The following is an 18,483-nucleotide window of genomic DNA, read 5'->3' as shown; positions in this document are numbered from 1 at the left end:
TTTTTTCCCATAAAAACAATCAGCGCACCAGAGGTCACCCCTTTAGATTAGAGGAACGGAGCTTCCATTTGAAGCAGCGTAGGGGGTTCCTCACGGTGAGGGCAGTGAGGTTGGGGAATGCCCTTCCTAGTGATGGGGTAATGGCAGATTCTGTTAATGCCTTTAAGAGGGGCCTGGATTCTTGATCAATCAGAATATCCAAGGCTATTGTGATACTAATATCTACAGTTAGTACTAGTGGTTGTATTTATAGTTTATGTATGTGAGTGTATAGATTGGTAGGTGTGGGTTAGGTGTGCTGGGTTTACTTGGATGGGTTGAACTTGATGGACACTGGTCTTTTTTCAACCCTATGTAACTATGTAACTATGTAACTATGTAACTATGTAACTATGTAACTATTTCATGTTTAAATGATTTTTTCGTAAACTTAAAGCGTGAAGATCCAAACTACGGAAAGATCCCTTATCTGGAAGACCCCAGGTCCTAAGCATTCTGCATAACAGATCCCATACCTGTATAAGATTTGAAAAGAAAGCCTTATCTCCCTGTGCTACTATATGAGACCCCATACACTTCTTGTTTATTCTCAGATGGGCTGCATCTAAAGTGGGAGTCGCTTGCCCTTTCTGTCCAAGAGAAATTGCAACAGAGGCTATTGAACTACAGCCATTAATTTAACAACATCTGGAGGGCCTCAGGTTCAGCCATCCCTGCCTTCAAGCATTTGTAACTTTTCTGGCTCTCAGTTAGATAACATATTTAAACCTAGGCTCATATTAAAGCTACAGGCTAAATGCCAAATTAGCAGCTAATTTAGATTTATCCTGCATAGCCTCACATAATTCACTGCAGTCTGCGGAATGTGTTAAATAAAACTGCGTAGCAGCCGCACAGGATAGGATTAATAGTTATATCAACATATTCAGCAGCACTTTACAGATATTATACTTCATTCACACAACAGTCCTTGCTCCAGTGGAGCTTACAATCTAAAGTCTTTATCGCATTCACCCACACACACCATGGTCAGTTTTATCATGAGCCAATTAACCTGCCTGTCAGTTGCTGGAGTGAGGGAGGAAACTGGCGTAATGGAGAGAATCCCACGCAAGCACAGGGAGAACATACAAATATCTATATAGGTGCCTGGGTTTAAATGCATTAAATTATCCTTCCTCCCCACTAAAGTCCTGTGTCCTTTCCAGATGGCCAACAAGGCTCCTCCATTATAATCACTGCCTATGCAGCTGGTATTTATCAGTTAGCTGAAGAATAGTATCATGTACGTGCCACCTAGGAGCAAAAGCAATGTGAGGGAAACACACTGGCACCAACAGGCTGAGCAGATGCCAAATTAGATTTATAGAGATGCCTTCTGCATGTAACACTGAGTACGGTCCATTCATCAGTTTCTAAACCCATCCCTTTAGCATGAAACGCGTAAAGCTTCTTACATTATTTATCTTTGACTGGCCTGGTGTGAGTTTCACTCGTGCCTGCCCATTTTCCATATACTGGTTTATACACATTTTTCCACCTGTAATTTCCCCATATGCTGATGTAAATGTCCCATTTACAGACTAAGATGAGTAAAGATCTCACGTGTTTACGTTAGCAGCACACTATACGTTAAACCTCACATTGTGTATTCTGCCCGTGGAGGTGCCCAGTATAAACAGCACAATTAACTCTCTATACACATTTCCCTTTTCTGGGCATCACAAGGAATCTACCTGCCAACGCAACATAAACACATCGCCCAATGTATGCACAGAGGAAAGTGCCTGACCATCCTTATAGGGTTCTGCGTTCGGCTCTGGTGTAAACAACTGTCATTCGACAAGGAAAATGATCCCTACACAAGTTCCCTGGAACTATCAAAGGGGCTTAGGACCCCATGATCTTCTGCTGGGTGCTGTGCTCATCTCTGACCATGACAAACCTTGAATTAATGCAAAAATAAAATAACTTTGATTTATGGACAGAAGCAGACACAATGCCTGTTCCAGACGGCGAGAGACAGTCGGGCTCTGCATGTACCAAAATATCTGCACCTTCTAATGTGTTCAGCTGTCAGACTGGAATGAATTGCTTTCCTTGAGCAGAAGTAGACTATACGCTGTATATGTATATGGCACTAGGGAAGGCAGGGTAAGAGGGATCATTCACCCCACAGATAAACCCTCACTATTTATCTTCCAATTAACTCCAATTAATCAGTCGCTACAGTTTAATAATCATGTTTATGTGAATGCTAATGATGTGCAGGGAATTTGCTAATTTGATAAAATAAAGCCTACTCTTTATGGCTACTGGTTCAGCAGATCAGTTTGCTCACTTCTGGGCTGTCCATATATTTAGTACATACATGTGAATGTAGATACAGGTATGGGACCTATTATCCGGAATGCTCGAGACCTGGGGTTTTCCAGCTAAGGGATCTGTCCGTAATTTGGATCTCTATACCTTAAGTCTGCTAAAAAATCTAAATCAATGAATAAACCAATAGGATTGTTTTGCCTCCAATAAGGATTAATTATATCTTAGTTGGGATCAAGTACAGGTACTGTTTTATTATTACAGAGAAAAGGGAATCATTTAACCATTAAATAAACCCAATAGGGCTGTTCTGCCCCCAATAAGGGGTAATTATATCTTAGTTGGGATCAAGTGCCGGTACTGTTTTATTATTACAGAGAAAAGGGAATCATTTAACCATTAAATAAACCCAATAGGGCTGTTCTGCCCCAATAAGGGGTAATTATATCTTAGTTGGGATCAAGTACAGGTACTGTTTTATTATTACAGAGAAAAGGGAATCATTTAACCATTAAATAAACCCAATAAGGCTGTTCTGCCCCAATAAGGGGTAATTATATCTTAGCTGGGATCAAGTACAGGTAATTAATTCTAATTTTTGAAAGTGATCTGCTTTTACGGAAAAAAGCAGATCACTTTCAAAAATTAGAATTAATTGCTTATAATGTCTATGGGAGTCTATGGGAGACGGCCATTCCGTAATTTGGAAACGGGTTTCCGGAAAACGGATCCCATACCTGTACTGCAATGAACTTATTATCCCCTGGTTAAATGATCAACCTTTGCCAAATATAGGGCCAAAAGGATTTTGATAAGCCTTTCCTCCTGCAAGGTTTTAATTCTCACATTGCCAAGAGCCCCCAGTTCTCGGAGCCCCTGTAACATTTTGCAGAGATCAGCAGTTCATTCTGGAATCACACAAACAGACCGTGAATCCTGTTCATACGTTACAAATCCCTCAATGGATTTTCCATTAAACCTCTGCTATGCCTGTGGAGCCCTTAAAAGCCACGTGGCCACAAAGAGCCTATTTTATGAGCAGAGGAACATATTAAACAGAGCTGGGATAAACAAACGTGCACAGGAGAGAGTAGACGCTGCCCTGCTCACCTTTATACTGAATGCCTTGCAAAAACTCTTAAAGCACCAGAAATATTTGCACTGGAAAAAGCCCAAGCTGCTGATAAGTGCACTGAAAGGCAGGGTGTTTTATGGGAGGCAGCTGAACCAATACTGCCAGGCTTGTGGTGGGTCTCAGACACATAATATTGCCCCACAAGGCAATACACACCCTTCTGGCACAATTAATGATGCAGAAAATCCTCCCAAAAAATGTAATGGATCCATTTTAAAAACTAATCTTTTTTTAATTAATTTTTGAGAGTGTGCCACTTAAAGAGAACATTCACTTTTAAATAAGTGTTTACTATATTACATATGCTTCTCATTTTCATATGGTTATTCAATTGTTAGTACAGGTATGGGACCTGTTATCCAGAATGCTCGGGACCTGGGGATTTCTGGATAACGGCTCTTTCCGTAATTTAGATCTCCGTAACTTAAGTCTGCTAAAAATCATTTAAATATTGAATAAACCCAATAGGATTGTTCTGCCCCAATAAGGGGTAATTATATCTTAGTTGGGATCAAGTACAGGTACTGTTTTATTATTACAGAGAAAAGGGAATCATTTAACCATTAAATAAACCCAATAAGGCTGTTCTGCCCCAATAAGGGGTAATTATATCTTAGTTGGGATCAAGTACAGGTACTGTTTTATTATTACAGAGAAAAGGGAATCATTTAACCATTAAATAAACCCAATAGGGCTGTTCTGCCCCCAATAAGGGGTAATTATATCTTAGTTGGGATCAAGTACAGGTACTGTTTTATTATTACAGAGAAAAGGGAATCATTTAACCATTAAATAAACCCAATAAGGGGTAATTATATCTTAGGTGGGATCAAGTACAGGTACTGTTTTATTATTACAGAGAAAAGGGAATCATTTAACCATTAAATAAACCCAATAAGGCTGTTCTGCCCCCAATAAGGGGTAATTATATCTTAGGTGGGATCAAGTACAGGTACTGTTTTATTATTACAGAGAAAAGGGAATCATTTAACCATTAAATAAACCCAATAGGACTGTTCTGCCCCCAATAAGGGGTAATTATATCTTAGTTGGGATCAAGTACAGGTACTGTTTTATTATTACAGAGAAAAGGGAATAATTTAACCATTAAATAAACCCAATAGGGCTGTTCTGCCCCCAATAAGGGGTAATTATATCTTAGGTGGGATCAAGTACAGGTACTGTTTTATTATTACAGAGAAAAGGGAATCATTTAACCATTAAATAAACCCAATAGGGCTGTTCTGCCCCAATAAGGGGTAATTATATCTTAGGTGGGATCAAGTACAGGTACTGTTTTATTATTACAAAGAAAAGGGAAATCATTTTTAAAAATTAGAATTATTTGCTTATGATGGAGTCTATGGGAAATGGCCTTTCCGTACTTCGGAGCTTTCTGGATAAAGGATCCCATACCTGTATTCCCATTTTACCCCATACATGCAACTAAAAATGCTGCTATTTGCTGTCAGGGTCACTGACCCCAGCAACCAAAAACCAGACTGCAGTGCTTTAATGTTATTGTTGCCAAGCACTCTACAAATTATGCTATGGTAATCAAGCCCTAGCAACCCGATAGAAGTTACAATTCCTAGCCTACACCAAAATTAGTAAATTAAAAAAAGAAAAAAACACCCAAAAAACAGTAAATGAAACTAAAACCATACTATGAATGTAGTATAATTTTTATTTTGCTAATTAAAGCTCATTATATCTGATCACATCCTGCAATGCAAGAGACAGTAGAGTAGCAGCTTCCTTTTCTGCAGGAACAGTATGAATGTACTACGATAGCAGTAAATGAAAGATTTTATGTGATTAAATCAGTTAGACAGGAATCACCTTCCTTTTCCCCAGATGGAACCCCGCCAGCGCTATCAGCTCCGCCGCACATGTGCAAATGAGAGCACGGCTGCCCCCAAGCTGTTGCCATAGCAACAGGAGCAGTGGGTATCAGTATGGAAGGGGGAGAGAGAGAAGCGAGTGCCAGTCTAGTCTATGTGGCAGCTGCATATGAATTCCTGTGCAATCTGTTCTTCTCCTGTCAGACAAACCACAAAAGCGGGGGGCTGCTGCTCCAGTGACTCAGAATCTATTAGACTGGCATTGGGTATCATTTGCCTTTAATAGACACAATCATCTTACACACAGTTAGTCATCCACAGACAGGAATCCACAACAAGGGAGCGGAGAAGGTGGGATTTTCTATATGGCTAATGGTACGCAGGAGCCGTATTAAATGCACATGGAGCAACTCACATGGAGCAGACGGACCTTGTACCAAGTCTGTCACCTCTCCGGCTGTGTTAAGTATGATGTTTCTCATTCATAACTATCAGGAGCAATGACAGGCAGACGAGTGTGTTTTTCGCTGCTGACAAACACCCTACATGCCAGAGCCCTATGGATGAACAACAAAACAAAAAATCTTACTTGTCCCACAATCTGTGCCATCAAAATACCCAAAACTGCCCTATATTGTTCCCTAGACTCCCCATCAGAAATCTTGGGCCCCATAAAACTAATGAAATGGTATCCAGGCCCTCCCAACCTAAAACCGAGTCGACCCTCTGGGCGTAAAATTGGGCCGACCCTCTGGGTGTAAAATTGGGCTGACCCTCTGGGCGTAAAATTGGGCCGACCCTCTGGGTGTAAAATTGGGCTGACCCTCTGGGCGTAAAATTGGGCCGACCCTCTGGGTGTAAAATTGGGCGACCCTCTGGGCGTAAAATTGGGCCGACCCTCTGGGTGTAAAATTGGGCGACCCTCTGGGCGTAAAATTGGGCGACCCTCTGGGCGTAAAATTGGGCCGACCCTCTGGGCGTAAAATTGGGCCGACCCTCTGGGCGTAAAATTGGGCCGACCCTCTAGGCGTAAAATTGGGCGACCCTCTGGGCGTAAAATTGGGCCGACCCTCTGGGTGTAAAATTGGGCCGACCCTCTGGGCGTAAAATTGGTGGCACTGTTGCTAACTATAAGAATTGTGTTCTGGCAGAGTAAATACAGTATGACAACACTCGGTTCTCTTCCAGGTCTGTTATCAGGCGGCTTCTGCCACATTGTTTCAGGAGTCACAGCTAGAAGTGATGAGTATAAACATCCAGCTTTCAGTAACAATTCTGTTTACAAATAAAATTGGCTTAGAATTCCAATTTCCTTTTTATGCAAAGCACATATCATGGGTGAAGTTCCCCTTTTTTGCACCCTCCGAGTTGTAATGTTTAAATATACTTATTTAAACATTACAACTCGGAGGGTGCAAAAAAAATGTAATGTATGTCTAAAGAAAGCACAGCAGAGAATAGCGTCACTTCAGAGCAATCCATCCAGCAAAACCAACATCCTCTGGCGCAACAGACCAACTGACCCATTCTTCAGTCAGCCAAAGTTTACCGATGTCAATGAAATGCAAACTTGCGGCGGAAGCCATTGAATTTCCCCATTGAGACCGTGGGCCTCCCTTTCAGAGAAGTGGGGTTATTGTGCTACTTGGTCACTTTGTTGGATCTCTGGGAATGCAATGAGCTAACAACTCAGACATTTTCCTTGGGAACAAAATGTGTGTACAGTTCTCAACATCTGCACTGTTCTTGCAAAGGGGGTGACGGCTTAAATTAGCCTTGAATAAGGATTTCTGTTGGCCTGGTTACAAAAAAAAAAAAAAAGGATTCTGATGGACTTGTAAGAATAACTTTCTAGTCGTTATTTCATATGTTTGTCATCAAGACATCTGTTTCAATCACACTATAATGTAATGGCCCCAAATGTTAATCAATGGTCACTAAAGGGAAACCAAATGCAAAACGTATACAGGAGTCCCCTATACTGACCCCTTTCCCCAACTGTAACAAAGAAACCAATAAGACTGGACCCACTCTATCATACTGATCTTAAAAATGCAAAATTGCACAGTGGGCTGGTGGCCACCATGACTAGCCACCCAACATTAGGTGGTGATAAAGGAGGGGTGATTGATGGAGGAATCTATAGGTTCTCCTGACCTGTTCCCTATCTTTTGTCTAAGGAAGCACAGACGGACACCCCTGCAATCTCACTACCCTTTAGTACTTCTTTATGTCAGAGATAAGAGGATCGATAGCCAAACTGACAGTGGTCCCCAAGGAAGTACTGGTCCCTTCCATCAGCAAGCTTGAATTTCATGATAATGAATGTTTAAGCTGAAGTTAATAAAATGACTTATACTATTGTTCAAGGAAAGCCTCTTGATGGATGAGATCCTATATGGACCCTTTTTCTAGAAATGGCATTAAGTGGCCTCCTACCTTTCTCTTATAAAGCAGCAGTTCAGTTGTGCTTTATGGCTGAAATTCCTGCTACCTTTATAACAAAATATTCTGACCACAGTGGTCTACTATTTACATCACTGCAAAAAACATTGCAAAATAATATGTAATGAATAATATGGGCTTTTTGAGAAGCAGTCATTTTGTTATATTATTATATGAGCAACTGGCCAGTGCTAATTACGAGTTCGTAACCAGAAATATTATGGCCAGAATGGACAAATGGATGAAACAAATCAGCAGGACAGCTGCAGAGCAGACTCTATCCCCTATCACCTACTCCCAATCTTACAACCCACCTTTTATGTCTGTGAATCACAGGTAAGCTGACCTGACCCATCCGGGTTTCATTTTCCTGCAACCTAAAACCTCTGTATTAATGTTTCATGTTTACGCTGATGGTCATGGGAAAGGCAACAACAAAGAGCAGCACTTTGGAGACAGGACGCTGAGACCTTTGAAAGGAAGGTATAATCTTCCGGGAACAGCCTTACAAGTGCAACTCCAGCTCTTTGTATCTTAAATGTTTTGGGGCATTAAGGGGCTCACTTAGATCTCTCTTAGATCATTTGAGTAAAGTCTATACACAATTTGGGCTATTGCGACTGTCTCAGCTTGCAGTCCTGATCAAATGTCGGTGAGTTGCTTCTGCTGACAGTGGGGGGGGGACACCCATCTCATGATTATTACCCCCAAAACAGGAATTCAGGGCAACCTGTCAATTGGAAGGGGCCTGTGTGCCCACAATATTCTGATCACCACTACCAAACACTTATATTTAGGGTTTTTTTTTAATATATTTAATACCCAAAAAATAACAGCTATGATAAATGGTGTGTTTATTTGTTGTCCTTTACCTGTGATATAATCTATGGCAATAGTTGTTTATGAACTGCTAACTGCCTTATTTAGAAATTCTAAAAATAGTAATTATTTTCTGTACCAAACTAATGCCAAAACATTTGTCTTTATTTTGCACCATTCTAGCCCTAAAGGGACCCACTAAAGTAAATGGAACAAATTATGGAGTAAAATGTGGTGTAAAATGTGGTAACCTTAACATTATTACTACTGTGGCTTTATAATATATATCTATATAGCCAAAAAAAGCAGGTATGTTTGTAAAGGCAGGACAAGCAATTAGCACAGCCTTGTGGATAACCCAAACATCTGACGGGGGGTAGAAAGGGATCGATGCAGCTGTGTTTGCAGACTAGGTTTCCCATATTACGCTAACGTGTGAACCCTAGGCCTGGAGCTTCAGAATTCACCTGCAGCTTGACTTGCCCATTGAATGTACTAAATAATACAATGTTGTTATAAAAAAAAGAGCTACAAGTTAGGGGTATAAGCCCTCCAGCAGCTGTGGTATATGAATTTGACATCCCTGGATCAGTACAGCACCACAGACTCATACGCCAGTCTGGTAAAGAGATTTAGGATGACAGGGTGTTGCTAATATTTTGAGGGACTGCATGGAGGATGCGGAAAAACAGATGACTCCTCAGGGGCCGGTATGGCACCTATTGTCATACAGCGCAACAATAAGATTGCAGACTGCTGAAGTGGACACATTTGATTGAAGCTTTCAGCGAAGTCAACTCCAACCCATTTAGCATAGAGACAAGTTATCTCCCAGTACAATGCGACAGCTGTGGCCTCTCCATCAGTGAAAGTGCCTGATGAGCTTATCAGAGCGGCATCCATCATACAGCTTTGCAGAGGGTATTCAGTGAAAAGATATGCTGTTTCCCCCCCGTTTCATAAATACATTTGCAAAGCAGACCCAAAACCACTGCAGACTTCACACAACTTTCACGGTTCTCTTTCAAGGACTACGTATGGTATAGGTAAACAGCAGGAACTAGGGTAATAACAGGGCCTGTGGATTTGTTTTTAAGAAACCTAAATAAAGGTGACCAATGGCGCCAAAGAGCAGAAGCTAAAGGAGATCGGGTGGTTGGGGGCCCCTGAGGGGGTGTGGAGGCCCTTGGGGTAGCAGCCCTGATGGGCCTCACATACCCCAGTCCGATCCTGCAGCCAAAAGATCAGTAGCTGAAGGATCAGAAGAGAGAGTGGGGCTCATTTCTATACAGTGGGCAAATCTGCACCTGGCCCATAACCCAGAGCAGCCAATCAGTGATCAGATTTTTTCAGTCAGCTGCAGGTGAAACAATGGAAGCAAACATTTCATTGGCTGCCATTGGTTTCTGCCCAGGTGCAAATATGCCCAGTGTTTATAAATTAATGTCTCTAACTTTATATAAATAATGTCAACCCAAACGGTCTGTTTTGCTCCATGTCCTACTGATAGCAAAGCCTGACCCCTATATATATATATATATATATATATATATATATATCCTTGAGAAAGGTCCTAATGAGGACCGAAACGTCAGATTTTTGTGCAATGTGCTCACAATAAAGACACTGTAATTTTAATTAGGGTGTGCCGGTCTGAAAATACATTTTCTATGCAATTTACTTGACTGAGCATCCTGCCACGTGGAATTTTCTGGCATCTGACTGCAGACACTAGAAAGATTATAATGTATATATCCAACCCTCTACTGATGCGCCTTAATTACTTTAATACTTGTGCCCCACCGGCCCTTCTGTATATACATTAGAGACAGCAGGTAGAGAAATAGTAGCACGCTAATGCTGTGGGCAGGGAGGGCTGTTTGATGAGTTTTTTTTATTATCTAGGCCAGTGAAAAAGCAGCCAGGTGGCAACCATTCCTATGGTCAAGTCAACTATAGCAACAGAATAATTTAATGGTCACCTGTTTGAAAGTAATTATCTGATTGGTTGCTATAGGTTCCAAGACAAAGGTTGCACCTTTTATTACATTACCCACATTTGTTAGAGACCAACTGGAACACAACGTGCAAAGCACAAGGGGTACTTTGACATGAAAACAGGTTCCCAGGATGACAGAAAACAGGGTTTATCAGTGCATCAGGGATCATAATAATGATCCTAATAATGAATTAGCTCGCCATTGCTTTGTGGACCTGAATGCAACCTAATCTGTTTAACTGCCCGCCGGCTGGACTTGCACTCAGCAATTTCAGGTCACAGTCACGCTGACCTATATTCCCTCCCTAGATACACACGCAACTGTGCTCCCTTTTGCTTTACTAATCCCACCGATGGCTCCGTACAACTAAACGTCAGGCCTGTCATAAAACCTTACCATCATGGGGAAGCCGGAGCTGGCTCCCTCGCATGCTATTGCCTTGCAGCCATTTCTATGGATTGCAACCTTTTTTGGGGGTTGCCATAGTAATTACTTTATCCTGCTCACTGGAAAACTACCCCTGGCGAGTTGCAACAAAGCGGCACTAATTTAGGTTTGACACCAACTCCAAAATGACCTTCAGAATGCAGGAAATGCAGGGCGTGCATACACTCCTGAAGCACATCTAATGGCTTTTAATTTAAATGTCCGTGGCGTCAAATGAGCAGCTGAAAATAGAACAAGCCAATTAGAGTCATTAACAAGGGCAGAACAAACCTTAGAAAAAGTTCCTAAATGGCAGTGTTAATTACTGTAGCACAGGTACAATCATGAACCTGAAGAGAAAAGAACTCTTACCAGCAACAACTTGGTGCTATGTATCGGACATATATACGACATGTATATTTTTTGGTGATATTTAAGGCAAACCAGGGTCAGACTGGGCCAGCGGGACACAGGGAAAAAAATGGTGGGCTTATAGAGCCCCACTAACACAGGCTCCCCCCTTATGACACTGCAGACACTGTCCCACAACCCCCTCTCGTCCGACCACAGCCAAAAGTAGAGGAAGGAGGTATGAAATGCAACCTCGGCGGGGAACAGCGGGGGGTTTTAGTTGGACTTTGGAAAGGGGGCCATGACACCCCAGTCTGATGCTGAGAGAAGCCACCAGTCTAGAGGCTCAGTATCTTTATAACAGCATTGATCCAGGCTTTCAAAGGTTTGCACAGAAGCATCCCATCTTGGACTTTGTTAAACCATTTTTGAGGGTCAATGGCTCTGCACATGCTAAGTGTGCTTTGGGCAGTAATCAGGGTCGGACTGGGGTGTAAAGGGCCCACAGGGGCTGCCCCTGCTGCAACGTTAGCTCTTTGTTCGGCAGATAAGTAATAAAAAGTAACAATAATAATACATTTGTAAGCTCACATAAAAATAGTTTTTGGTTTATATCAGTCATCGGTCCCTTAGCTACAACACATTCGAGCTGTCCGTCAGTCCCTTAACTGCATTATCACTTAACTGCACTATGTTCTCGGCTATCAAGGGTTCCCAGCTGCCCATCAGCCCCTAAACTGCAGTAAGTATATACAGACCTCAAGAATTCTAAAGCCTTCACTTGCCCACTGCTCGCCATTTGGCACTGCATTCTTACACACACACTGAAGGAATTCCAGCTGTCCATCCCACTCATTATTCCCTAAATTACACTAAGTTCATATACACAAGGAATTCAATCAGTAACAACAGCCCACTACTCCCTCGCTTGCGGAATAAGCCTGCCTAATTGCCAACGAGGTCTGAAACTGTAGTTTGATATGTTAAACATTTTAGAATTCAGATAATCCTAGATATCCACACGTCTTCAAATTAACGATACAGAGCAAAGGGACCCTGTATTTCAAGCATGCCATGTACATGCAGTAAGTACAGGGCACCCAAGTCCTGAATTATATTCTGAATGGGGGACAAGCTAAGGGATGCCCATGTCTAACACTGCTAGTATTTGTGCTTCATTCCACTAGTGCAAAGAGTTGCACGTTAGCTCACATCAAATGGGGCAAGGTGCAAAACATTATGGTGTTTCACACCTGCTTTTTGAACTTTGAGTCTTGACCAATGTGGTAAATAAGGGCCAGAATGTTAAAGAAAGCAGCAATCTAAATAGCCGCCCTTATATTCTTTTGTGTGTTTTCATTATTTACCTTTCTATATGCACCTCTGGCAGACCATTTATACCTCTATCTGGCTGTGAGGGACATTGACCCTTGCAAACAGAAAGTGTTTTAATGTCATGTTAGATTGATTTATGATTGTGAACAGATATCTATCTTTTCTGTCTTGTTCTGGTTGTTAAATAACGTGGAACAGTTTACCCTTTCCATTCAACCAGTCTAGGGTCAACAAAGGCATTACAGATAACGTGAGACCTTGATACACTGGGAGAGAATCACAATCGAAGGTGGGAACAGTGAGACAGACTGAAACGTACATATAGGTGGAGACAATAAAATGTATGAATAATGACGCCTGGGGTGGGGACCGTGATACATATGGTGTCTATTACAAGCATTGGATTTAAACACAGAGTACAATCTCACTGTAAGCCCAAGATTACCCTAGATCAGTGATCATGGGTTGATCATGTTGCTCACCAACCCTTTGGATGTTGCTCCCAGTGACCCAAAATAGGTGCTCATTTTTGAATTTCTGGCTTGCAGGCAAGTTTTGATTGCATAAAAAGCCAGTGTAAAGCCAAGCAGAGCCTTCTATAGGCTACCAGTCCACAAATTGGCTGCCAATTATAGCTCTTATTTGCACCCCAGGAACTTTTTCCATGCTTGTGTTGCTCCCCAACACTTTTTCCATTTTAATGTGGCTCACAGGTATGGGGATCTCTGCCCTTGATGTATATGTAAGAGCAGAAATGTGCCCATACTGAATCATTACCACTGGATTAGGCCTGGGTTGGTAATAAAAATAGGCTCTGGCATTTCAAGTACACAGGGGTCCAAATGGGCCCCCACCAGCCCAATAAATAGTAAGTGTCTATGGCATCTTACAGCAGCCCCTCTGGCATTTGCCAGAATCCACAGATTGCCAGTCCGGGCCTGTTTGGGATGCCCTACTTGCTTTGTTGGCTTAAGCATATTCTCCATTCCATCTCTAAAGTAACCAGATTGTAGGCCCTGAAAACAGCCGGCTGCCTCTGGGTAACTGCTGAAGCCCAGCACGATGTGGCACACCCTGCTATTAATCTTAGAAGACTTGCTATTCCTGTGTAAGGAAAATATTGGTTTCCTGGATGTGCATGTTGGAAGGCATGGCTGGAATGAAAACCTAGCATGGTTTCGCTTCCCTTACAGTATAACGTTACAGGAGGCGGCAAATGGAACTGGTGAAGGATACCACTAAAATGCACCTACAGCAACGACTATGCAACATGGAAACCTGATCCAGTTGAATTGCACAACCATGGGGGAATTTTACTTTGTGTTTAATGTAATTCAGCAAACAACTAGACCCAAGGCCTGCATCTACATGCTATGGGGAGTCACAGAAACCCTAGAATTAAAATTTGAAAACCCCTTGTGCCTTGACACTTAATTTTGGGTTCCACTGATATAACCAACCTCCTCTTCTTCTTCTCCTAGGGTACTCTGCATTAAAAGTGCAGCAGCAACTGTGTCAAATTGTTCGGTAAGTATTATGAAAGTCTACAGCATTTACTCATTCATTGAGCCAGGAAATATAAAGCACAAAGAGCAATGCCTTGGTCAGACTTTGCTTAGTAGCTTCATGTTAAATTAGGCCATGGAGAGAGGAGATGACGAACGGATAAGACAAGAAGGATTAAACAACCTAACGAGAGATGGCACTGCAACAGAGGATGGACACTGGAGCTGCCAATGTATTGCACACATAAAGGAGGAGAAGAAAAACCAAGATCTCAGCTGTCCACACTTTAAAGTAGCTTCCATCAGGGCTTGCTGGGAGCTTCAGTAAAACCACATTTGGAGAACCTTAGGTTGTTAACCACAGCCACTGAAAGGGTTACATTATGTAACAATCTAATCTGTCTTGTAAATAGTTTACCATCCTGAAACAGACACAGACTGTGTTATTTCAACCTGATGCCCTTTACTGCAACTTTCCATTCCCTGCAATCAGCTCATTTAGTTATTACAGGTATTTTTCTTATTACAAGGGAAAGGGCCCTATTCATGTACAAGAGCAGTAGGTAACAATCTTGCACATAATAATACAAATTGTAAGCACTATCCCACATGAAATGTTTTTTTGGTGCACAAAACAATCACAGATTTATACAAAAAAACCCAACCATACCAAAAAGACACAGGTACCTTCATGGAGGGAGAAGCTAAGCAACCATGGAGTATTGATGTACCTCTGTCCTTTTGGTTTATTGGTTTATATGGTTTATTTTTGATGATTGTTTTATGCACGCCTATCATATTGTTTATTTGGGCTCTAGGGCAGTTTTCACATGTGCATCAGGTGGCTTACTCTTAAATACTTGTTATAATTGAACAACCTTCTATAATAACCTTCCTTGGGCATAAGGTCAATGTCACACCAGGCTTCACTGGAGAAGAAATGCCTGAAGCTGCCCATGCAACTTTCAAAAGACTTATCACTGCTGGTGATGGAGGACACACGTAGTAGGTAAAAAGCTTTATAGTTATACAAGTCATAGTTTTGTACCTTAGGGGTTTCGTACCTTAGGGCTACTTAATCATAGGCCTATGATTAAGTACCCCTAAGGTACGAAACATGTAAGGCTTTTTTGTTTTATGTATAGGTTAAATAAACTCTAAAGCTTTTTACCTACTACAAGCTGCTTTTTGACTTTTTGTGGATCACCAGAGTGCCAACCGTTTTTTCTTTCCATGTGTGGCTCCCTAAGCGGAAGGTCTGAGGCATGAGCACCTGGACCCCCTTTTACCAAGAGTAAGATTATACAATTTTGCTATAACTGTGAATCACCCTGTGAGGTACTATTGGACTGCTGGTGATGGTTGATTTCAACCCAAGAAAGCATTTAAGGTCAAAAAATGACCTGTGCCTACACTGAGGTTTCAATATAGTCTATGGGAGTTGGCAGAGGGTGGGGGGGGGGGGTGTTCAGGCATATTTCTGCCAGCCTTTTGTCATATTCAGTCTAAATGTATATTTTCATTTAAATATAATTACAGAGCACAGAACATTCATTAATTTATAGCACTCTAGAAAGTGGTAATATACAGTGATGTATAAATGTAAATTAATAGAAAGGCCACAGAGGGCTTTTCTTACTCTACAAGCCTGGCTGACCCCAATCTGATTGTTTTATTGCACATTCAATGAATAAAGGGAATATAATTTGTTTTACTTAAACCTTGGTCATATTTCATCAAATCTCTCTCTCTCATTTGCTATTGCTATCCTCCTGCTCTATTATATTCTCTCAGCCACAGTTAGTAAAACTGTATTAGAAAGCATTAATCAATTAATAAATAGAAAGAGTATATTGGCTGGAGAGTTTTCAAGAGATTTTTCGGTTGATCCACTCAATATCTGAATGAACTCAGCAGGGGAGGCAATTGCTTTGGAGCCATACGTAGGTACTGGCTTTCCAATTCATTTTTGGCCATGCCTAGGGCAACATACTGCCCACATTCTGACTAGCAGAAGAATCTGCGACCAATGTCTGTCTATGTACGGCTGCTTTCAGACTAGCCTACAGAAATGGATGCAAAAAGGTACACACTATGACTTGTGGTTCCCTCAACTGCTGCTAAACTAAAATTCCCTCAATCACAACAGATAGTTGCCCAGCAAGAGCTGAAGAGTCACAAATTAAAAATCTCAGGATGAGCTATAAACAATTTATCCCCATAAAATAGGCATTTATTAAACATTACTTGGATACATGGAGATCAATAAATAGCATCTATGTAGCTCGTCACTTCTAACAGAATGCATGAAATCATCAGAGGACATACTGTAAATTAAGACTGCAAAAAGGCTTCATTGGCTTACCACGAGTGTTGGTGGCCATGTCGGCTACCTTCTGAAATGCATCCAAAAATGCTGCAGCCGCAACCACTGTGGTCCTGTAAGAGAACAGCAAATATGTTAGATCCCCCTTATCCTAGAGTTTTAAGATGGAGAACCTTGTAGCAGCACATCCTTAACACAGGGCCTATATGTGTAATCTAAAGTAACATTCATCATCATCATCATCATCATCATCCTAGGTGCAGCAGATTCAAGATAAATAACATATTCTGAACCAAGATGCAACTTAGATTCCAGCTTGTTGCAACACATTCTCTGCAAGGAACATACAGTAGAATGTTAACTAGACAGAGAACCAAGATGCACCACAATACAGGTACAGGACACGTTATCCAGAATGCTCAAGACCAAAGGTATTCCGGATAAGAGGTCTTTCCGTAATTTGGATCTCCATACCTTAAGTCTACTAAAAAATCAATAAAACATTAATTAAACCCAATAGGATTGTTTTTTATTCAATAAGGACTATTTATATCTTAGTTGGGATCAATTACAAGGTACTGTTTTACTTACTACTACAGATAAAAAGGAAATCAGTTTTAAAATTCTAAATTATTTGATTAAAATGGAGTCTATGGGAGACAGGCATTCCGTAATTCGGAGCTTTCTGGATAACGGGTTTCCGGATAAGGGATCCCATACCTGTATAGGTATAAATATTAAATCCTACAGAAGGAGTGCTGGCTATCCCAAATGATTTCTCGGCATATCCCAGAAAGCTCCATTTCCTAAGGAGAAATTATTCAGTTTCATTAAATGTCTTAAAAAATGTTGAACCCTTTTGCAACAAGTATCTCAAAAAAGCTCACTGTGTCTTTAGAAATCTGAATCATCTGCATCCTGCTTCTAAAAGGTAATTGGGCATATCCCAAGAAATCAATTATAATACCCAGAACTCCGTTTGTATAGCGATAACCTAGCGAGAAACTAAATGCAGCAGAACTAAAATGCATCACATCCTAAATAGACAATTCCCATGCTGTATGTCCTAGATACAGAACTTTGATGCAGCATATTATAGCGCAAAGCCAAAAGCCCAGTTCTCCTGTTATATTATTGGTTTCCCCAGCAGCAAGCAATTATTAATATTACAGCTCGGTGCACAAGTAGTTCAGCAGAGATGGTGTTAGCGCAGGTAAGGTGAATCATAACTAACGTCAGAAGTATCATTTCTATGAGCCAGTTAGCCAAATAACCAAGCAATTCAGTGTTGGAGCTGCACATCCGAACTACCTCTAATAGACGGGACAGGAATCAGCTCCAATCCATTAAGGTGGGTGCAAGGTGCAATAGCAAAATGAGGCCTGACACTGCATCTTAAGCAGTTATATAAAAAAGGGACAAGCCTGCCCAAAGCCCAGCTGCCTTACTTTGCTAAGCCTGAACTCAAATAGCATCTAATGGAAATTGATTGTGCCAATGAAAAAAAAGCACAGGTCGTCTCTTGTAAAAGAACATCACGCTATTGCTAACGGGGCTTGTGATTTCTCCAGTGACTGCCTAGGAGCAGAACATGTCAGGCTCCACTGAAGTATAGTATAATAGACTATGTTATACTTCACTTCACTTTTAGAGTACAAGGGCCATAAGTTCTTTATTATAACAAAAAAGCAGTTTAACAAAACACTCAGATCTATATTACTCACAAGCAATGCCAGTGCCTTAAGGTCCCCATACACGTGCCGATTCTAGCTGCCGATATCGGCCCATTAGACCGATTCGTCAGCTACTCGGCCCGTGTATGGGCACTACCGACAGGCCTGCCCGGCCGATATCTGGCCTGAAATCGGCCAGATATCTATCGGGCAGGTTAAGAAATCTAGTCGGATCGGGGACCACATTGGCTCGTAGATGCAGTCCCTGGACGGACTTTGCCTATTCCCTATACCCAGGGCCA

General features: G+C 41.4%; 1 protein-coding gene across 4 annotated transcripts in view; it reads right to left on the bottom strand.

Moving 5' to 3' along the window:
* The window catches only part of mtss1.1 (metastasis suppressor 1, gene 1), a 94,467-nt gene that overhangs the window by 53,863 nt on the left and 22,121 nt on the right, over positions 1-18,483 (bottom strand). For all 4 annotated transcript variants that reach the window (XM_031903470.1, XM_031903471.1, XM_031903472.1 and 1 more), the window contains 1 exon segment: positions 16,548-16,621. In XM_031903470.1, the coding sequence (XP_031759330.1) occupies positions 16,548-16,621 (74 nt within the window).

This window comes from Xenopus tropicalis, chromosome 6 (assembly GCF_000004195.4).
Source record: "Xenopus tropicalis strain Nigerian chromosome 6, UCB_Xtro_10.0, whole genome shotgun sequence".
Classification (NCBI taxonomy): domain Eukaryota; kingdom Metazoa; phylum Chordata; class Amphibia; order Anura; family Pipidae; genus Xenopus; species Xenopus tropicalis.
This window is presented reverse-complemented; position numbering and strand designations above follow the sequence as displayed.